Source organism: Rosa rugosa, chromosome 1 (genome assembly GCF_958449725.1).
Source record: "Rosa rugosa chromosome 1, drRosRugo1.1, whole genome shotgun sequence".
In the NCBI taxonomy this organism is placed as follows: Eukaryota; Viridiplantae; Streptophyta; class Magnoliopsida; order Rosales; family Rosaceae; genus Rosa; species Rosa rugosa.
Window position 1 is genome coordinate 19,471,832 of NC_084820.1, and position 22,852 is coordinate 19,494,683.

General features: G+C 39.3%; 2 protein-coding genes and 1 long non-coding RNA gene across 5 annotated transcripts; 2 read left to right on the forward strand and 1 right to left on the reverse strand.

Annotated features, from left to right (window-relative positions):
* Nucleotides 1-537: 537 nt before the first annotated feature.
* On the forward strand, nucleotides 538-1,586 carry LOC133722748 (uncharacterized). Its single transcript, XR_009852900.1, has 3 exons — nucleotides 538-694; nucleotides 1,049-1,136; nucleotides 1,317-1,586. It is a non-coding gene; the product is annotated as an uncharacterized LOC133722748 (long non-coding RNA).
* Nucleotides 1,587-15,024: 13,438 nt separating this feature from the next.
* Nucleotides 15,025-15,894, forward strand: LOC133727507 (agamous-like MADS-box protein AGL18). Its single transcript, XM_062155102.1, has one exon. It carries the CDS (start codon nucleotides 15,077-15,079, stop codon nucleotides 15,692-15,694), a length of 618 nt encoding a protein of 205 aa, XP_062011086.1. The 5' UTR covers nucleotides 15,025-15,076; the 3' UTR covers nucleotides 15,695-15,894.
* Nucleotides 15,895-16,704: 810 nt separating this feature from the next.
* Nucleotides 16,705-21,971, reverse strand: LOC133722753 (glycine-rich domain-containing protein 1). Of its 3 annotated transcripts, none has more exons than XM_062149624.1 (9): nucleotides 21,825-21,971; nucleotides 21,135-21,328; nucleotides 20,757-20,874; nucleotides 20,405-20,659; nucleotides 19,820-20,275; nucleotides 18,820-19,358; nucleotides 18,445-18,637; nucleotides 17,771-17,938; nucleotides 16,705-17,689 (listed from the first exon to the last, which is right to left on the reverse strand). In XM_062149624.1, the coding sequence occupies exons 2-9, from the start codon at nucleotides 21,314-21,316 to the stop codon at nucleotides 17,018-17,020; spliced, it is 2,583 nt and encodes an 860-aa protein (XP_062005608.1). In that variant the 5' UTR covers nucleotides 21,317-21,328; nucleotides 21,825-21,971; the 3' UTR covers nucleotides 16,705-17,017. The 3 variants fall into 3 exon arrangements, with proteins under 3 accessions (XP_062005608.1, XP_062005612.1, XP_062005619.1); XM_062149628.1 differs by having other exon boundaries at nucleotides 21,806-21,943; XM_062149635.1 differs by lacking the exon at nucleotides 21,825-21,971 and adding an exon at nucleotides 21,770-21,785.
* Between the last annotated feature and the right edge of the window lie 881 nt (nucleotides 21,972-22,852).

Here is a 22,852-nt window from a genome sequence, read left to right on the forward strand (position 1 = left end):
CTTTTTTTCTTTTTTTTTTTCCTTTCCTTTCCTTTTTTTTAATAATTTAGGCTTTAGTAGTACAAGCAAACCCCACATACCACTGAACAAGTAGCTATGGCCTAAATATGACGTAATATTATTTGCTCTAGTGACGTAAGTCTCATTCGTAAATTGAAGACTAATTGTGTACTGTTGAATTATTCAATAATCCAAGAGGAATTTCTCCGAGCCTTCCCTACGCTATCCACTTCATTCATTTGTTACCAATAAATCTTGCATATGTCATACGTTAGCCTCTGTTTGTCTGGTATCATTGACATGATGTTTCTAATTAGATGAAAAGGTTACATCTAGCTAATCTAATTTCACTAGTTAAAACTTGGATGATTAGGTAGAAAGATGAAAATCCGAGTGCCCAAATAATAATTACATAGTGTGGGAACACTAGAAAAAGGGTGATAGAGATGAATGCTGGGTGGGGCAGAGGGGTGATAAAAGTGAATTGAAAAGTCATGCATGCTGTTTATGGAATTTGAAATCAACCAGAACTTTCTAGCTAGCTTATTATTAGTATAAAAGCCATAGAAATCTGGATTTCCTCTTCCACACACACCATTATCAAAGCTTTAGAGTTCAGATTGAGTCTGTGTCCTTAGTTAGCTGAAGATGAGCGACCCAAAATATGGTTATCCCTACCCTGCTCAAGGCCAAGGTATTATCCTAAACCTCTGCTAGTTCCTATAATTATATTCTAAACACTTCTTGTACCTCCTTGATTAACTTCTTGCTCTTTGAACTTCAAAAATCTGAGATTTCCTTTTGTCTTTCTGGATAGTTATTACTAATTGATTTGTTTTCTGTAAGTTTCTGTGAGTTTGGGAAGGTGGGTTGTTTTATTTTTCAGTAACAGAGACTTATATACTTTCTGGATTTAAGAGGTTTTTTTTCTTAATTTCCATGTGGATTTTAGGTGAAGGGGAGGTAAAATTAACCAGCTTATAGATCTTCTTGTTTAATTTCTGATAATTTTATTATTTAATATTTTTCTGGGTAATTAATCTTGTAGGTTATTATCAAGGCCCTCCAGTAATGGCACCTCCACAGTATGCTTATGCTCCACCACCCAGGAGAGAACCAGGTTTCCTAGAGGGATGGTAAGTAAATTAAGTACCATACTTTAATTTTTCATTATGTCATAGTTATATAGCTTTCTCTATAGAAAACCGCAGGAAGTATTGGGTTTTCAGGTTTATATCGTTTGGATAATTTTGGCTACAAAATTGCTGATCTCTATCTGTGTCTGTGCTTGTTCGGATCGATGTGTTGTCGATCAGCCTTGCAGCGTTGTGTTGCTGCTGCCTTGTTGACGAGTGTTGCTGCGACCCCTCCGTCCTCTTCATCATCTGAATCATCAGTATCTTTGATATATAGATAGATATATCCCTGCGTACTTGGATTAATTCGACTCCTCCTATTTAATTATGTAATGCGAGATCTTGCTTGTTATTGATTCTGTAGTTTTCATGTACAAGACCGATCTACATACTCGTTTCCATTGTTGTACTCTAATGTGCTATAACTTCGATTTAGATTTTTCGTCTTGATTTTGTGCTTATTTTCAAGATGAACATGAAGGTGGTACAAAAATTCAAAATCAATCTCTTTACTTTGTTTTTGGACTGGCATTTGCAATCAGTGAGGAAACTTGGCCCACGTTTTAAATTTTGAAGCAAAAGGTGACAGAGATAGGGGAGCCAAACGGTGGTGTAGACTACAGAACTTTCAAGAGCAATGCGGATTTTCTCTTTAATTTGAATTGGGAAAGTTCACAAATAATATTCAAATCACCTCATTTCTCCTATAAATGTCCATATCATTTTGTAACTCTTGAGCACAGAGAGGTATTGTTTGTGACTTTTTGATTAACTGTCCGTGAAATTTGGTGATCTTTTCGATCAAACTTATATTTTCAAGCAATTAACTCAGGTCTAGGACAAGTTCATGAGTGCTACACTGTGGATCACAAATTATTAACCATTTGAGTAACTATATATACACCCCCAATTTTCCTTTCCTAGTCTTCATTTTTCTCATCTCTCCAAAACTGCACTCGGTGTCAGCAGAGCAACAACTCTCCCTCCCTCCCCTGCTTGAAATTAATTGTTTTTCCTTTCAATATGGTGCTGGCAGGGGCGGAACCAGGATTTAAATCTTGGGGGAGTCCAAGCCGTTACGCATATTTTTGTTTTTGAAAAATATTAGAAGAAATATTGTCAGATGTGTTTGCACAGAAACCTTCTAAAATGTTTGCTCGGATCCCTGTTGTATATAGACTAATGCACATTCAGTAGTTTACGTTTTTTCTCAGAAAATTAATTCCCTTATAATTTATCCAAAAATTAGTCATGCATATCAGACTTCATTTGTCTTAATTTTTTTTTGGTCAATGAAAACATTCATTAAAAAAAACCAAAGGGAAGAACCCAATGGAAAGAGTCCAAACAAGGCTCAATTACAAGAAATACTAACAAGAAAAATTACTACTCAACCCAAATCCACATAGATAGGGCAAAAGAGAGTAACCCTAAAAATTAAGAAAAACAACATCTTCTACAATACAACAGCCGCCACCCAAGCCAACCGTGCCACCGTCGCCGTCGCCGCCACCGCCGCTGCCCGGAGCCAAAAGGTAGGGAAAAGTGCCATATCGAGGAGATAACATCCGAATAACCGCTGCCAAAACAATCCCAAAATACAAATCCAAACCAAACCAAGGTAATGAGGTGATAAATAGGATCCAAACCCACACACAAACGCTCTCTTCTCCACCAGAGAAATTCAAACCAGGAAGGAACCAAAGCCACCGAAATGGGACATAAGCCAATAGCAAAGAAAAAATCCAATGGTGAATGGGGGGTGAAACACCCATGCGTGAGCACCCATACTCCTCTAGGTAAGTGTTTCTCACTTTTAAGAGGTAGCTATAAGAAACTTCAAGGAACAAGTCTTTGGTAGTTGGAGGGGAGTTTATGTGAGGAAATGGGTAAGGGGAATCATGGAGGTTTGAGGATTTGAAAAATTTCTGGGATGTTTGATAGAGGAAGAAGGAACAAAGTCCTGTAATACTGAACATAAGTCAGGAGACCACCACTAATAGGGTGTAAAGCCACCACAGAGATGGTGTAAAGCCACCACAAAGGGTGTGAGAGAATCTAGAGAGATGAAGTGAGTGCAAGACAGAGCAAGGAGAGTCCCCCCCCCAACTCTCAAGCCACCGATCGAGATCCGGAGGATCACAATCCGGGGAAGAGAGAAGGTCAATTATTTTTTGGGTACAGTAATAAATCTTATTGTTGGGTGAATGATAAAGTATATAATTTACCAAATAAATAGTTAAGTAATTAGTAAACTGTTTAAGGAAATCTCTCTTTTGTGTTTGGCCCAAACTCTAGGTTACTTGACCTAGTGGTAATAGGGTTTAATTAGAAGAATCTAGAGATTATCTTTCCTTGTATGATTCAGACTCTATGCATTGTAATCCTCTATATAAAGAGGCCCCTATTATCAATGAGAATGCACAGTGATTTCCTCTCAATTTCAGTTTCTCTACAACACGTTATCAGCACGAAGCCCTAACCCTGAAACCCTAAATTCGTAGCCTTCAAATCCCAATAACCTCCGCCGCCCACCTTGAAGCTCTCACGTCTAGGAGCCTAGAACCGGCGGCGCTGCCCCCAGAACCGGCAGGAATCGACTTGAATCGGCCACCGGAAGTGACCAAACCGGGCTCCCAAGAAGAATCCGAAGATCTCCTGCCTGGTTTGCCATCTTCCCGTCCACCTTCCACTCCCATATTTTGTCAGTAGCTGAATCTCGTCCCCAGATTCCGGGAACTGGAAAAACCATCACCGGAACCGGCCGGGAAACATCCGAACCGGCCGCCTGATCGTCCGGCAGAAAAGAAAAGAAAAAGAAAAGAAGAAGAAAGAAGCAGCCCAGCCCAAAAGGAAGAAGTCAAAGCCCAGCCCACTTACATCAACCTGCCAAGTCAGCAGCCACCACGTCAGCATCTGGACCCACTGCCATGTCAGCAGTCGGACCCCATCGCCACATCAGCAACCGGACCCACACTGCCACGTCAGCAACAACATCAGCCTGCCACGTCAGCATCAGTCTGCCACGTCAGCATTGCCGGTCAACCCTACGGTCAACGACCGGTCAACCTTTTTCCGGACGACTTCCAGCCACTTTCTGGCAACTTTTCCGGCCACTTTCCGGCGACTTTTCCGGCCACTTCCGGCGACTTTTCCGACCACTTTTTCCGGCCAAATTTTCCTTCGACCTATTTCGAGGTATTTTTTACTAAACGTTCCCGTTTTTTAGAGTTTTTAAATTCAATTTCTTTTCTTTTCTCGGGGACTTCCAACCTCCCTTCTTCTACCCCCATTTCTTATTCATAGGGGAGACCAAAAGCCGAACTGTGGGGGTTCGTGCTCACTCCAAGCTTGGAGCTTGTGGAGTCCTCCAAACTTAAGAGTTTGTTGAGAAGAAAACGATCGACCACACACATCATTGTTTCGATCTAATCCAACCCCTCTTGGAATCGAATTTCTTGGAAGCGACTACGCTCGGAAATTCCTAATTTCTTGGAAGCGACTACGCTCAGAAAATTCCTAATTTCTTGGAAGCGACTACGTTCAGAAATTTTATATGTTTTCGTGGTAGCTCTTTACGCTCCGAAACTAACCCTAATTTCTTGTTCTCTTTCAGGATGAGTAACCTGAACAAATTGGACTTTGCTCCATTGGGAACAACTGGCTTTGGATATCACAGGTGGGTTCGTGATGTCCGCCAACATCTCAAGGCCAATGGAATCCTGGATATGATTCTCGAGCCTAGCCAAGACGTGCTAACTGTTGAGCAAGCTCAAGCTTTAGAAGCAAATAGAGCAGCCTTAGAGGCAAATAAGAAGACCCCAGAAGGTTGTGGGTCTCACTCGAATAAAGATTTGGCAACGTCCGTGACTCCCTACTTCCTGACCTAGAAGTGAGATGGCATAGCCTCTGCTTCTGTGATTTCAAGTAAGTTCTTGACTACAACTCGGAAGCACTTCGCATTAAATCCTTAATGGAATTCTGTGGTAAAGAGATCACAAATGCGATGTTGATTGAGAAGACTCTATCTACCTTCCACGTCTCTGCATTGATGGTTGTTAAGAACTATCGAATTGATGTTACTGCAGGACGGATCACAAGGTTTCATGAGCTCATTGGAGCTATGAATGTCGCTGAAAAGTATGACAACATCCTTGTGAAGAACTATAATTCGAGATCCGTGGAAATAGAGCATATTCCGGAATCCAATTATAATCGCGCCCCTATGAGAAGGCGCCAAGAGCAAAACCCTAATCTTAGGGATACATTGGGACGTTCTGGTCCATATAATCGCTCTACTTGGGAAGGTAATCGCCAAAATAGGCGAACACGGAACCGAAGAGGTCAACGTGGAAAGAGAGAGGGAGGCAACGCCTCTGGCCATGTTGGTGGCTCCACCAACACTAAGAGCCATCTTAATGACGCTTTCAAAGCGCCTCAATCATTGGAGTTTGAGCAAAGAGATGTATGTTCTCAATGTGGAGTGTCTGATCATTGGGCACACATTTGTAGAGCTCGTAAAGAAATTGTCACCGCCTACAAAGCATATTGTGAAGCAAGAGAAGCTCACGATGTGGAACAAGAAGATCAAGACGATGATCTAGAGTGAAGGGTTGAAGACTACAAATTTGGCTGGGATCAATAGATCGCCAATTCTGTTTAAGTCTTTATTTTCCAAGAGATGTAATAGGCAATTGCCATATACTTTGTAGTAAATGCCATTGGTTTAGTTTTTCTTCACATAGGCTCATCCAAAATGAGTGTGATGTCTAGGAAGGTTTTGAGATAAGTGGTACTTAAGCGAGCTTTGCTCCACCGACATCTCTCTACTCATCTGGTCATATTTATTTTGGAGTTACCGAAAGAAGTCAAACGACTACCTTTGTTTTGCATTAGCTAGCATTTTGGATTAGATTTTCTTTGGTCAAAGAGACAATGATGTGACTCCGTTGGCTTATGAATAAAATTTTGAGTTCTTTTCATTAGGACTCCATTTTAATTCTGAGCATATTACTTTGTGACTACGATGGCTGGGCCATCAGATTTAATTCAAGGACATGGAATAGCCCAAGTTCCCCTTGTCAAATGGCACCTTGATTAATGTCACAGAAACTCTCTACGCTCCTAGGGCAAATCGCACCTATGGATAGCCAACGGATTCCATGCGAAAATGCATGTAGAGAACGGTAATGAGTTCCTTTGCAATACCTCTAATGACTGCGAACAAATGCGCATCTTAGAGAAGTTTATGTGTCTCTCTAGTGGACTCTATATCACTATTCGAGATATTAAATCCAATGAAGTTATGAGAGAAGATCTCTTGGATTTAGACACATATTGGCTTTGTCATGACAGGATAGTTCATCCTGATCGTGATATGATGCTCCGTATAGTAAAGACTTCACACGGACATCCATTCTTCAGAGTGAGAAGAAGCAAGAATCGACAATTGATTCCTGGACTTAGCAAGACCGCAACAATTGCAGCATCTGGCGCTGCAGCCGTCTTGGGGCGCCCAAGTTCCATGTGATGATGCCATCAATGGCACCAACCATGCGCATGACGCCATGGTTGTTCCTCCCAATGGCCATGACGCCATACATACTAATTCCCATGGCTCCTACACCATGTTGGGAGATGTAGTCACACACTTTGCTTCAAATAGCGTTTCAGACGCTCAGGCCGAACCAAAATCTTCGTTGGTTGCTTCTAAAGCCTCTCGCTCGTTTTACAAAGCCCGTTCCTTAGGGAAACTAGGACTAAGACCGTCCTATGCAAAGGATATGCAAATACTCATTATGTTCTTACATAGAATCCGTAGGGATTCTCTGGACTGATTCAACCAACTTGCGGACGTTTAAATATCTCATGATGTTGGTTGACACGCAAACACGCTGGTCACGTGTTGTGCCATTGTCCACTTGTAATGCTGCTTATGAAACACTCCTGTCAAAGTGGCGAGGCACTGTGCTGCAATGCACAGTTGGAGCATTTCACATGCGCCGAAGGGGTTTATCTTGGGCCTAGGAAGCCTTTGGGTTCCCCTTGACAAAGTCAAAAAAAAAAAAAAAAAAAAAAAAATATTTCCACTACCTAAGTTCTAGTTTATCAACCTGCCACAACCAAATTTTATTACTGAAGAAGTTAACAGAAACTTTAATGTTTCTGTTAATGTGCAGCATCTGTTTATTGATATATATTCTTTGATAGTGCCTTTACCAATAAAAAATTGCAGGGCCAGGCACATATGATAAAAATGAGATGTTGTGAACTTTCATTAACTCTCAAGAATTACACTTCAAAAGCTAATCATAATTCCAACAATCATGCGTAGTAGCAATTGAATACAAGGAGATTACCTGGCCAAAAAGAATATCGGTGACAATGTAAATCAACTAGTCTCTGCAACATTTCCTTCCTTGGATATCACAAACTTGACTGAACATTGAATACAGAAAACTAAAGTACCACAACAAAATAAATACATTGTGTATTCTCACTTCTATGGTAAACAAGTAAAAAAAAGAAAGACCAACTTTCAGGCAGATAAGCTCTCCTTTAAGGGACTGATATCTATTATACAACTCGCTCATAGATGAAGTTTTGTGATGGGGGATTTCATGTTGAACCACTCTTAAACTCATGTCTAATAAACCACGCATATAAAAGTTCAGTGACTAACTTCCTAAGCCTGCGGTCAACATTTTCATGAATTACCATTGACTGTGAAACATTAAGCTACTCACTTACCAGTTCCACATGCAAAAAACCGATCAATGAATTTGTCTAATTTCTTGGATAAACACAATCTACGAGTTAAATTCGACAAACTTCAACATGTAATATGAAAGATAAAATCTTCAATTAACATGCAATACTTGGACTCGACCCAACCGAGCCTTTCATCTGGCACAACACCTCAGACCCATCATTAACAATCCCAGCAGATCCATCTTCTCTACCATTATCAACAACCCACAAAATAAAATCATTAGTTGCAAATAATCACCACATAATAATGTAAATCCATAGATCAAGAAGAAAGAGACTCAAAATTCAAAACCCACATGGCAAAGTAGGAATACAGAGCATGAATTTACAAATCAATAGCACTAATCGATCATAAAGCCCCAAACTTTGGGCCTATATTTAACCAAACAATAAGCAAATAAATCACAGAAAGCAAAAACGTACCAGCGCCAAGGATGTTCTTGAGGTCTCTCCTTCATCTATGTTTTCACGAAATACAAAACTGTCAATATCAATAAGAATCAGAGAGAGAGAGATCTATAGATATATACAGATACAAAGAGAGATAGAGAGAGAGAGAGGCTCTGGATCTGTGGAGTATGAAGAAGAAGAAGGGTGCAGTCAGAGCATCGGTCCCATCTGGTCGTTGTGCTCGATGTTCTTGCGGTCGGGATCCGGCTCCTTGAAGGCCTGGATGACCAGAGCGGCAACGGAAACCAGAGACGAAGAGAAAACTGAGAGAACTAACGACCCTTCCACTCCTTGGCGATCTCGAGTTCTTGACGACAACGAGGAAACTAAGAGGATTGATGAAGAGAAGAAAGAGACGGCGAGAGGCCAGAGAAGAAAGAGAAACTGAAATGAAAGGGTGAGAGAAAAAAAAGAGAGGCGAGAGGCATAGAAGTCGTGGACCATTAGGGTTTCTAAAGTCAAAACGACGTAGTTTTAACTAGTTCGGTTTTCGGTTTTTTTTTTCGGTTCGGTTCGGTTTTTTTTTATGCTAAAACCGAAATTTCGGTGCGGTGTTTTTCGGCTTCGGTTCGGCTTTCGGCTCGGTTTTTTTCTGTTTTCGGTTTCGCGAACCCACCCCTACTTCAGGCCCTGGAATGGGTCCGCCCCTGGGTGCTGGTTGCGCGCGGTTGCGGTCTCGCGCACTTGCGGTTCTATTTCGCTAGTGTTTAGAGTTCAGGACTGTATCTACTTTGATTAATTAACCACGTAGAAATCAATTCAGGCCTCGATCAAGTTGATCAATGAAAATAGATTATTTCAACAAATGCAAATAATAGGTTAAGTGTGGAGCTAGCAATAACACAGTAGAGAGGCATCTAAATGTACATATAGTTTTGTTTCAAAGGCATTTATGAAAATTGAGTAACCTTAATTATATGGTAGAATATAAGCAAATAACGGCTAGTTTGGACTCTATAGAGATTTATGTTAGACAACAAGAGATTTATGTTAGACAACAAGACGGCTAGCTAGTTTGTTCAAGACGAGTACAAAAAATTAGATAGAACGTATTTGAAATCACTAGATGCAATACATTTGAAATAACTATGTGCAAGGACCAAGTCAATCCATATGTTTACTTATTCTTCTTCCAATCAACTCAAAAAAAAAAAAAAAAAAAAAAAAAATCTTTGAGAACTATAGATTGTAATAACTTATACAAACAATTAACCTTATAATACTAAATCTTAAGATTTGAATAAGGACCTAAAAGAATGCAAAATAAGCTAGAGTGAAAATGATGATAATCAAACCAGACGTACTTGAACAGAGCAAGGGAGCTAGCAATTATTCCTATTGATTTCAGCTTTGTTGGGCTTTCAGTTTCTTTCACCTTGTATTCTTCCACCGCATGATAATCAGGAACCCGAAGTAGACTCTTTTCATATATAATCATGCAATGAATATCATTCCTCCTCTGAAGCCTGTCTGTAACAAGTGGCTCCTCTTCATGTTCAATCCTTATAATTTCCATCCTGAAGTCCTTCAAAGTCCACTTCGCCACAACTGTACTGTATAGTTTCGGTAGCCAAGAATGGGAAGAGAAGCGTCTCGTACTCAGGCTCAAGCTGATTCGAAAATTTTAAGTTAAAGAGCTTAGTCCAACTGTCCAAGAGTCACTCACCCCATAGTCTCTCATGACCCATAACTCAATAGGATCACAAGCAGCGTACCTATAACGAAACCCAGACAGGCATCCTCCACGTACAGGAACCTACACCTTCAAGATAAATTGTATTATCATTTTGGTACAAAGTAGGCTGCGGGGTTCCCGGAACTCCTCCTTCACCAAATCAAAAGCATAGATAACTGGTCCTTGCCAAAGATTGTTTCGCGGACGAGGGTTGCATACCCAATGAAGTGTCTCCTCCATAAGAGCCGCAGAAGTAAAATTGGTGCGGTAGGTCTTAAAAAAAAGGTGATTCAATCCTTTTCCAAAGGCCAGCTCTTATTGAAAAGATCTTCACCTCCACCGCCGCCCCCTCACCCTGTGAATAACAAACATTGAAAGTGGCTGCGGCCACCAGAACTTTGTAGTAGTCAGTGGCCGGCAAATAGCCAAAACCACTGTAGCTTATAGAGGATTTGATTGGTTTATCAGCTTATACAGTTCGTTTTATTGGAAAAAGTAAAAACCTGGATCGGTTAGTTTATGTGAGAATCCGGTACATGGGTTCCAGATGTAAAGACAAGTAAGGGTATAAGAACTTGCCACACATACCAAACCATTGCAAGAGCCTAGTACATCGACAGAACCGGACCATTCCCCATTCTTGAATGGACCGTTAAGCTTTCTAAGAGAATGATTGTCTCCATGCCACGGCGTCTCTAAGTCTAAGGATTCAATTTCAGAGGTGTTGCGGTAGAGGAGGAGTCTGCGACTCAGAGTTTTCTGCTCAGAAGCTACTTTAAACTAAACCTTGGCTAACTGCGGATCAGACACTACTGAACGACAGCGTTTTGAAACACAGCGGAATCAGCAAAGGGATTTGACAGGTAACCTGGATAGGATGTCCACTATATAATATCTTCCGGTATGTGCTTTCCCGCCATTGAAAGATACTTTCAACTTTCGCTGAAGAACGATATGGTGGACGTTGTTGCGGACTTGCGGGGTTTAGGAAGTGGTGGCGTTGATGTAGTTTAGGTTTTCAACACGTGAAGCAATATCAAACAATTTATTCTCGGATTTTTGATCAAAATAAACTGAAATACAATTATGGTTTATTTATAAGATTGGGTTTAGGAGATACGCCATGGATTAGGAAAGGTATTCAATGTATTAATCTAGATAAGATTAGGTTTCGGAGATGCCCGAGGTATGCCATGATATCTTTTGGGTCCTTGACCAAAAGCACCAAAATGAACAAAAATTATCCCACTTACCCCAGCAACAGATTTTTAATCCCACTTACCCAATTTAAAATGAAAAGACAAAATTGCCCTCAGCCTAATTAATAAATTACTGACATGCCACACTGTCTCTCAAGCACGATATTCTCTCTCTCTCTCTCTCGGCTTTCTCTCTCTCCCCCGGTCGCCCTTCATCGACGACGTTGTCACCGGCGGTCTCTGCAGGCACGATATTCTCTCTCTCTCCTCTCTCTCTCTCTCTCTCTCTCTCTCTCTCTCTCTCTCTCTCTCTCTCGGCGTTCTCTCTCTCCCCCCGTCGCCCTTCATCGACGACGTTGTCACCGGCACGGCTTCCCGGAGATCTGGCATGGAGGCACCAAAACCAAACTGTGGCCTCGCTCGGCTACGGACCGTCGCACCGGATCTTCAAGGCTTCGGCGACATCGACCTGTCCAGATGCACTTGCCTTCATGTGGTGGGAGATCTCATCGCCGGCGACCAGGAGAAGGTGTTCGTGGCCAGCTTCCACCTCCGCCGGACTATCTGCCGGACTCGGACCAGACTCGAGTGATTTGGTCCAGCTGCTGCGTGGGTGCCCAGAGCATTTCTCTGGGTGCCGAAATCAACTTCTTCTTCTTCTTTTTTTTTTTTTTTTTTCTTTTTGTAAACTTTGGGCATAAATCCGAGAAGGAAATAGAGAGAGACATCTATTGGGGGCAGAATTCTGCTGATCGAAAGTTATATTGGGGGGCAATAGACGTCTATTGGGGGGCAATAGACGTCTATTGGGGAGCAATACAGGTTTATTCAGAGGGCAATAAACCTCTTCGACCCCATATGAGATATACAACAACCTCTTTGGAGACTTCCCGCGAGGTTTCATAAACCTCTATTGCCCCCCAATAGACGTCTATTGGGGGGCAATACATGGTTGATAGTCGTCTATTGGGGGGCAATACATGGCTGATAGTCGTCTATTGAAGGGCAATAGATGTCTATTGGGGGCAAAAAAACCTTTCCGGTGAGATTTTCAGCAAAATCCGGTGGGCGGAGAAAGTTGACCGGAATCCGGCGACTGGTGATCGGATTCCGGCGACCGGTGACCGGAATCCGGCGACCGGTGATCGGATTCCGGCGGCCGGTGACGGGCTCCGGCGAAGTCTCCTATGGTTTCTCTCTCTTCCATTTTCTCTCTCTCTCTCTAAGTAACAAAGGGGTTAGGGGTAGAATGGTATTAAAAAAAAATTAAAAACAAAAAAAAAATCTTAATGGGGTATTAGGGAAGACTCCCTTAGAGTGTATTGGGTAAGAGATAATTAAAAAAACTTAATGGGGTTAGTGGGAAAAAAATCCCTAGAAATGGGGTAAATGGACAAAAACCCATATCTTTTCTTTCCTCAGGAAATTTTGTTACCTTGGTATTTTGGTAAACAAACCACGATATTCTAGTACAGTTTAAATAGAGGAAATATCCCTTAAAATTTGACAAGTGGTGCAAAACAAATTCCCCAATTTTGATTCTACACCCAAATTCACACACCCATTTTCGAATAAACCCATCCATAAGAGTGTTTTAATATACACCAAAACCAATTAATTAGGTTTATTCAAAATAAAAAAACCTATTAAATAGGGTAAATATTAAAACCCAATGTTGTTAAGAATTACTGAAGCTGCCATTATCAAATTCCCCATTCACCTATTAAATAGGATTAATAGTCAAAATCATCCAGCAAATATTATGGAGTTTGATTGACGTTATTGTTGGTATTACCTTCACTTTAGGTTTTTATCAGTACTTAATTTTAGGTGTTTATATTAATGTCATTATTATCATATAATGATGAATTTTTGGTATGTTTCTTCCTATATATAGAAGCTAGTGAATTCATTCGTCATTTTTTCTTTGGGTGGAGACGTTTCACAAAGTTGCATATGATTTCAAAGGATGATTTCAAACGACCTATTCATGAGGTTTATTTCATCATTTTCTTATGGGTTAGAGACTTTCTTTCAAATATGTACATATATCATATTTGTAATTCAAATTACCTATTCATCAGATTTATTTAGTATAATATCTTTGTTAATCTTTTGATTTTGTGTAAAGCTTGAATTGGATGGTTTTTTAGTAATTAGAAATTTCAATTTATGAATCTGATACAAAACTTAGTTTCATTCCTTCAAAATAGAATCGTTGTTTCTAATTACCTGATACTTAGATTGCTTTAATATGTAATACCTATGATTTAGATGTTTGTTTTTGTAGTTTTAAATTATTTGTGTGACTCTATATCATAGGTTGTTTATTCCATAACCTATAGTATTGACAATTAATATACCTATAATTTAGATAATATATTTTGGATATATGTATTTAAATCCTAATAGAGTTTTACCTTTGAAATAGATCTATGAAGGTAATTTGCAATTGTATAAGGAATCACAACATGCAGGGCACTAGTAGTTGAGAGATTTATGAAGTGTTATATTAGGTTCGAAAATGTAAAGTTTATATTTCAATTGTAAAAACAAATTTAAAATTATTTATTTCAATACTGGATGAACATCATTTATGGTTGTGCTCATTGTCCCTATTTCAATAAATTTTTAGGTTTATTCCTTCAAAAAGAATGTGTATTTAAATTACCTTGATATTAGAAATAAACTTCTTAATATTGTAAAGTTCATTTTCAATTGTAAAACAATGAATGATAATAATGAGTTTGCTAAATTATAGTGCAAAAACTCTTGCACATTCAAAATTATTCAATGTGCCAAAATTAAGGGATAATTATATATTAAGCAAACTCTATAGTTACACATAACTATTATGTGGTCCTTGACCACCCCATAGAATCAGGCACCTATGTGGAGAAAAATGTAGGGGCGGAAAAAAAAATTCTTGAAGCAATCCATCTACATCAAGTACATTTTACATGAGCTAATTACATTAACTCGACCATTTTAGAAAATTAATGAATATGGAATGATTGTATAACTACACCTATTAGAACGGATAAGCAAAATAACATACCTTAATGAGAGGATGTTTAATCATGTTGAGAAAGAGAAATATTTATATAATAGGAATATAACAGAATCTGATGATACACAATAGCAAATATATAGATCACATCGGAAAGGAAGAAATATAGGATAATTAAGGCAATTAATCGTTTTAAATAAGAGAAAAATCAAGGATTAAATTGATTGTATTAAATTCTAAATATTTAAATTCAAAAAATAGTCAACAGCTATATTTGAGAAATATTTTATTTATTCAATCAGAAGGGCAAAAAAGTCAAACTAAAAAATGTAAAAAATGTTAATTATAGATTTAAAACCTATAAGGAATGTTCAATTATGTGAATTGGGTGTAGATTAAAAGAAAATATAGGGATGGGTTTTTCTTAATAGGAGCTTTGTTTTTTGGGTTTTTATCTAATTTTCTCTATAAAATTTAAGTAGAAATTAATTAATGACTTGCTCTCCAAGTAAGTCTCTTATTTTTCACTCATGCGTTACCAGGTAATTAGATTTTGGGTCGTGATCGGACTCCCCAAGGAATAACTTTCTTATTGCTTAATCAAGCCAGAATTCTCGGAAACAACTAAAAAAATATTCTCGAGTCAAGTATGTATAATAAATAACATCGAGTAGTTTCCATTTCCAATTATGATACTGTTTCCTAATTTTAGCAGTACTAATCGCTATATATAAGAAGCATAGTAGTTTTATTTTAGGCGAAAAACCCAAAATCAGTACCAACAAACCCTAGAGAACCCTACTTTTTTTCCTCTCCACAAGTCTGAACAAGAAAGATGGCCATGGCAGGTCCAAGAAGAACTAAGATCGAGAAGATCGAGCATCTGAGTAGCAGGCAAGTCACCTTCTCCAAACGCCGCAAGGGGTTGTTCAACAAGGCTGAAGATTTTTCACTTCGATGTGGCGCAGAGATTGCAGTCATAGTTTTCTCCAACACCAAAAAGATGTACGAGTTCTCAAGCACCAGCATGGAGCACATTCTTTCAAGATACATCAAGGAGCGTGCCGCCGGCTCTTTGATGGAGTCTCCAGATAATAAGAGCCAACATGAGCCGAGTTCATCATCCGATAATTTGAGTGCAATAGGGCTACTGCAGGAAGAAATTAGAGCCCTAAACTTGGATTGCTCGAGGTTGACGGGTACGGCGTTGGATGGCATGAGTTTGAGAGAGCTGAATGAGCTAGAGAAACAAATAAGGGAAGGGATCGAATCAGTTGAGAAAAGGAAGAATGAAGTGCAAAACTACTACCAGCCCCCGTATATGCTTGAAGATTCGAACCGTTTGGATGGGAATAATAGCAATTTTTTCTCTGGTACAAGCTCAAGTGCCGTTTCAGGTTGTACTGAATCAGAGCAAAGTAAACAGTTTGTAGATACTAGTTTGCACTTGTGATTGTCATCAACAAATTGCTCGTACACAGCAAGAGGATATCATACCCATGTCTTTCCAATTTGAAAGTTTTTCTTTTTAGTTTTTTATGGCCTAGCTTTGTGTCTCTTGTTTCCTTCTTAATTCTTGTTTCGACTAGCTAGTTAATGTACTCTTCAATTATATGTAAACATGCTAACCTCTTAAACATGGTGCACATTCGATTTTACCGTTCATATGACGAATTTGGGTTTTCACAGTACTTTTTGAAGATTTGTTTATAAACGAATCCTTTTCGATGATGGGTTTGTGTAACTTTGTTTATGAAGGAATCCTTTTTGATGATGGATTTGTGATCTTGTGTAACTTTGATTGTGAGAGTGTGGGATGAACTGAATTATCACTCTACTAATGCCTCATCATATCTTACACCCAAATTTCACACTTAAAAATCCATTCCGCCCCTGATATAAATAGAAATACATTCAAATAAGAATCCATCTGGATCTGGTGAACTTGGTACATCGCTCTATTGAAACTGGTTTACATGTTAATAACAGCTAATGAGCCTGTCGCCAGGCTATAACTGCTGACTACTGAAACTAGTTATGCTGCCTGATTCTAATGAACAGTATTATTACTGATAGTGATCTTGAATGGGTCCATATTACTGTCCAGACGATTGACACTCCGAGGCCAGAACCGTTAGATTAACTCATTACTGGATGTGACACACTGCAAACACTTTGTAATGTATTCTCCAGAGTTTTAATACTCCGGAAGACCATTGAATTTTCACTATCAGGACAGTGATCACTACTTATTGAATTTTTTCTGATTATTCCAATAAGTCCCAATTACCAAAAATTGAGTGCCATACTCAGGCTGGCATTTTCAAGGGGACAAAAGCAATAAGCGTAAACTTGTAAGTTACAACACCAACAAACATCCAAGATGCGAACATACACGATTTCAATTTGATACAGGGCTCTTCGAGCTTCTTGGTGTTCAACTCAATCTATACTCCCAGGAAATGCAATTAAGATGAACTTATTCCACAACACATAAACCACTCTGTACATGAAATGGAATGTCTGTGCAATAATTACATCGAGCGAGAGAGACAACTAAATCAATAACACAATACAACAGATGAAAGCTGTACTTGGTGGATAGTTTTTATTTTAGGGACACTCTCCCTCTCGGAAGTTCTATGTGACTATGGATCTCACCTTTCAGGAGGACACGCCCTATTACTTACCTAGCCCTTCCTTTCAGGGGGAGAGACAACTTTGCATAGAAGTATTGGGGCTTTAAGACAATACTGAGGTGCACTGTGCACAGATGTTAAACAACTACTGCCTTTGGGTGGTCTTCGGCACATGAGTTACCAGATGTATTTTTATGATAACCATTACCCTTGAATAAGCCTCCGCACCCACTACCACAACCACCGCTACCACCACAACCACCGCAGCCACCACTCTTCAGTATGTTCCCACAGCCACCGCCACAGCCGCCGCCACAGCCGCCGCAGCCACCACTCTTCAGTATGTTTCCACAGCCACCTCCACAGCCACCACCACAGCCACCTCCACAGCCGCCTCCACAGCCGCCACTCTTCACCAAGTTTCCACATCCTCCACCACATCCACTGCCGCAACCACTACTCTTCTCCATGTTTCCACATCCTCCACCACAGCCACTTCCACATCCACCAGCGCCGGCACTCCTTGTTGCATTTCCACACCCACTGCCACATGCTCCACCACAGCCTCCACCTTTCTGAGACATCACTACATTTCCTTCAACCACCTCAGATTTAAGGTTAACTACACTTGCTCCAGAAGAGCTCAAGTTGGTTCCTTTGCCTTCCTCAGGGTTCGCTTTAATTTCTTCCTCGACACTACCCATCTCCGCAGCATTAACAGCAAATCCGTCATATCTTTCCTTCTTTAGCTTATCCGACAGTATAAAAGCCATTATGACCCCAGGAACTGTTATTGATTCTTCCTTTACCTGTTCATTTTTCAGATGATATAAAATAAAATGAAGACGTTACAGAGCTGCAACAACATAAGTGAAGACAATGCATGGTACCTTGATGCACCCAGATTTTAGGTCAAGCAATGCCACTGCTTTGCCATAAGGATCTTCAGCAGAGAATTCAACTAAGGTCACGAAGTGTTGTTCAGTTTTATCTTCAGTTGTATGTTTCTCATAATGCTTATGTTCATAATCCAGCTTTCTGCCTGGGAAGAATTTGACCTGTACCATGAAGATATATTTAAGGGACATAATTTATGATCTCTGATAAGTACATGTCTGTAGGATGCACACTACCACTGCTGCAGCCCATCAAATCTTACCCAACAAAAAACATACTGCTTTGATGCTACAACAACTTAAAACACAAATGTGTATATTATTAACAAAGGGACTCACTCAATCAAGTAATTGCAAAATCCATGAAGGATTGTTTTTCTTTAAACAACAAATAAAGTGATTTCCCCTGCAAACTGTCAAGCCTTTTGAAATGGAAGCATGGTTCAGGTAGGTGAGACAAACACATTTACATAATATATTACACTAATTGCCACATAGTTATATGTACACATATCAAGAATTTAATTCTGCCCTCCCAGCATGTGGTAAGACATGGTATGAAGTTATGTTTGGTTGAAGAGGCAGTGAAAAAAAAAAAAAAAAGTAAATTGATGTATGAAAGGTGGGGAAAACTTATGCTCAAACATTTGAAGTGCATGGATGCTTACCATCTTTTTTCCCTTTAGCAAAAAGAGGTATCCCTCGGAATTTTTCTCGCGATGAAGGGACCAGTGTGAATCTATCAAAGACCAACCAGTCCCCACAAATTCTGCAAGAGTACATATTTTCCCAGACTTGGTAATTCCAACCACCTCTTTCCTTGGAACGCTGATTCCCTTTACCTTTTCCTTTTCAGTATCCCTGTAAATACAATCCAAGCTGACCCAACTTCAGAATACATATGGAAAAACATCAACATAAGAAGCATAAATCATTCTGGACATAGTTCCATAGCACTGTGGCATGTTAAGTCTCAATTTACACATCTCTTGTGGGAACTTGCAATTGTTCACAATAGTTGTATTAACCAGGTAAGAGGATACCTCATTTGCAGGCGGAGGACCTCTGTTCCAGTTTCATCCATCACTTGTGTCCAATTCTTGGCATCTTGATTCTTCCCAGCAAAGGGGAAAAAGCAAGAACTTTTTGAAAACGGTCGAGCATGAACCACATGAAGTGTGTGTTGTGCTATGGTTGGAATAGTAAAAGACATAGCGAACCGCATGTAGATTGGTTTTAAGTTCCCAACTTTAGAGCTTGGCACCATCTCCAACCATTTTTCTGCATATAATTTAGAGGGTGGGACTAGACAGTCTTGAAGAGAGAACGAAGCAGAACCTAATGTTTTATATGCCCTTTTCATTGGTATATATAAAGGTGAATGGGACATGAGTTCAAAAAGCAGCTCTCCAGTAGGTTCACACTGGAAAGAAGCAACCTGTTTCTCTCCAAACTCGGAAAAAATGCTGAGTCGCCGCTTAGCATTGAAAAATATATCCTTTGTAGTCTTACTGAATGAGGCAAAGAGAAGCCCTTTGTGTCCTTCTGGTAAGTTCCTAACTTCCAGAAACTCCAAAAGGACCTAAAAAACAAATAAAGAAACATCTTAGGCAGGACAGCAGGAGGCAGCCTGTGTCCCTATTTAATTATCAATGAGAATAAATATTAAAAGGACTAGAAGCTATAACTATGACCAGTAAAACATACTGCGGAAACGAAAGCTAGTCTGGTGCTCATATATTTCTACAAACACTACAAGTTGATTAAACTACCTCATTTCTCAATTTTCATTGATAACTAAAGTTTCAGTCTTTATGTGCATTATGACTCTATCCACTGAAATAATGAAGTATTCTTGTTATTATATATGTTTTAAGACAGAATTCAGGAAGGACACCTCAAAAATCCTGGTGTGCCTTTCACGAAGACAACGTTTAAGGTGATGAACTATGAGTTAAACACATTCTTTTAGTCACCAACATAAAAAATTTCAATTTTGAGAGATATAAAAGGGAGAAGAAAACACATAAGTGATGATATTACCTCCACAGCTTTCACCTCTGGAAGCTCAATTACTTTCTGATGATCAGGACATGCAATTACATCCTTGCTAATGATGTTAGACTGATAAGGAGTGGTTGTGAGAGGAGATGGAGCCCTGCCTCTATACATTGCCCCTGATCTCCAATACCTGGTACCAAATGCCTCTTCCCATTGCTTGGTGGTTACAGAGAACCCAGTATCCAGCTTCTTCCCTTTAGTTCTGTCCGAATCCATGTCGTCATGCTCCAATACCTTTCCAAGTAGTTCATGCAGATCTTTACAATAGGATACAGGATGCAATTGGTGAGTATGCCAGATAAGATCAATATCATATGTCGGAACGCAGAAACGTCGTAGAGACTTCTCATTATTGCTCTTGATTAAATGAAGAAACCCTTTATATCTAGACGCAGCTCCTTCAAGAAACAGATCATGGTTCATATGGGGTGGAGATACCTGTCGAAACACAGAAAGAAGATGAGCCAAAAAAAAAACACAGAAACCAAAGGAGAATTAGAAGAGTGAATCATTGTGGTAGGTCTGATCATTGAACTCCCCAGTATATTAGGTGCAAGCTCATATTACCTGGTAAAAGAAAGGAGATTGTCTTTTAACAGCTGAAACCAGATCATATTTGGTGCATTTGTCAAGTTTGGAAATCCTTTCAGATATATCCTCGGACAATGCCTTTTGTAAGTCGAAGTTGTAGGGTTCTGCTGGATACAGGCTATTCCAAATTTCTTCAGTTTTACTTTTACAAGAACCTTCAACAGAGGAAACAACATTCGAGTTGTCAAGAATCTTTCCATAAAGTTCTTCACAGTCAGTCTTGTATCGAACCTGAATAATCAACCCAAGCCACAAAGCTCAGCAACTCAACACATAATCCAATAAAGATAACCAGGAATAAAAGAAAAAACAATTCGGATAATCCTACCGGATTTAGCCTGTGACAATGCCAAATCCATTCACAATCAAGAGGTACAACCAAAGGTCCCTCAGAAACCTGGGAGTCTGAATGTTTGGCAAGCAACGGAAGCCAACAAGCGTTGTACCTGAAATTAGCATTTTCAACATTGATATATAAAGATCAAGTAGCCACCAGGAAACTTAAATTGAAAACATAACCACACCTAGCTTACAATGCAAATCGAAAACAACAGGAAGCCCCACTATAAAAACGAAACTTCAAGAGACAAAAACCCGAAAGATGTGATTTGGTACTGCCCAAGTTTCCAGTGCACCCAAAACACATAAACTAAACCAAAACTACAAAGTTCAAAACAATCAAATCAACATGATACAGATGATGTACCTATAGATAGCCCTCTGAAGAGCCGGCCCTTCGTACAGATACCGATTCCTATCAACAGCCGCAAGAAACTGAAGCTGCTTTTTTGCTGCAGCCACAAGGTCTACGCTTATTCCAATGCTCTGCGCTTTGGTCCACTCAAGCTCCTGTTCCTTCTTCATCTCCATCTCCATCTCCTTCTCCATCTCTATCTTTATCTAACAAAAAAAGAACCCCAATTCCATAATTCTAGATTTTTCCTTTTTCCCCAATTTGATAGTACAATAGTATTTTCAAAATTCTTGATCATCAAGAGCATATAACACAGAATCAACCATATTTCATATTCACATAAACAAGCTTGAAAACAGTATCTGCTCCCCATTTCAATCTATTCAACAGAAAAATTGAGCCACCAATAAGAGAAACAAAGAATCAAAAAGCCTCAATCTTTCAAACATAAACATAGAAAGTTTCAAATGCAAAAATTTCCCAATAGCTAACTCAAACTCAAACTCAAACTCATCCCAGCAACCAAAAAGAGCTGAAAGACCAATTCTTGGAATTCAGAATCAGAGTTTACCGACTTGTTCATAGTTCAAACGAAAAATTTGAAAAAGTCAAAACAACGATACATGCACGGGAATGCTTCTAATTACCAGAACTGATCGGAAATTTTAGTATGAAAGACACACCGGAAAGTTGAAGTCGCACCTGAAAATAGTTCCGACGACGGTTAACGTGGGGTCCGAGACTGATTGAAGCTTCTGCTTTCTTACGAGTTTCAGTCAGATATTTATAGCGTGGGATCTTGACAATGTACAAAGTACGACTCTTCCCGGTTTCCTACGTACGAGTTTCCTTTCAATGACTCAACTACCCTTTGCAGTTATTCACCTGCCACCATTTTACTCTGCGGCTTTTTATTATCGGGTATCTTCGGTGTATTAATGCATCAATATATTAATATATATAAACTTCAAATACTGATGTATGAATCTAATGTTGTTATTGCATCATTGTTTGAAATCGATTTAGGATAATGTTCGAGATGTGTTGGTATATCATAAGCGTAGTTATTATTATTTATTAAAGCGCTCGAATTTGTCTATTTAGTTTGGGTATGAAGTGATATGCTCCCATTAATCACTAATATGTGTACGTGATGAGTTATAATTATGGATACTTAAATGATTTTTAATGATTTAAATTTATATATAACTTATTCACGCTTTTATTTTTGGATAAGAATTTTGTACATTAATGTCATTTCACTTGTTAGTGTAACTTACACGCACACTTCCTCTACCATCATCCATGGGCCAGCTCAATTATGCATTCTTGCCATCTTTTTTCAAGTGCCAAATTGAATGTCAATGACCTAAAAAGACACGGTGGTTAGCGATGGCTTAACCTTGTCCCATCCCTAATATATAACAGACAATAGCAACACACAAGCAAATGATGAAAGACATATATTCATGACCCCCTTGTTGTTTGTCCTATTGCCTTGTACTAAACTATCTGAGGTGCCTTGGTGTAGTACAAGGTATAAGCAAAAGTGGGAGTACAAGAACAATATGTGCAATACAACTTCTTCATGACTCGTAAGTCATGAGGAGTAAACCAAAATAGGTGCAACCAAACAAGCATGAGCTCCTCATCTTCTAACTTTTATTAGAAGTAGACAAACAGAGAGCGTTTTTTTCTTCTTTTCAAGGCTCCAAAAGCATGAGTTCTGC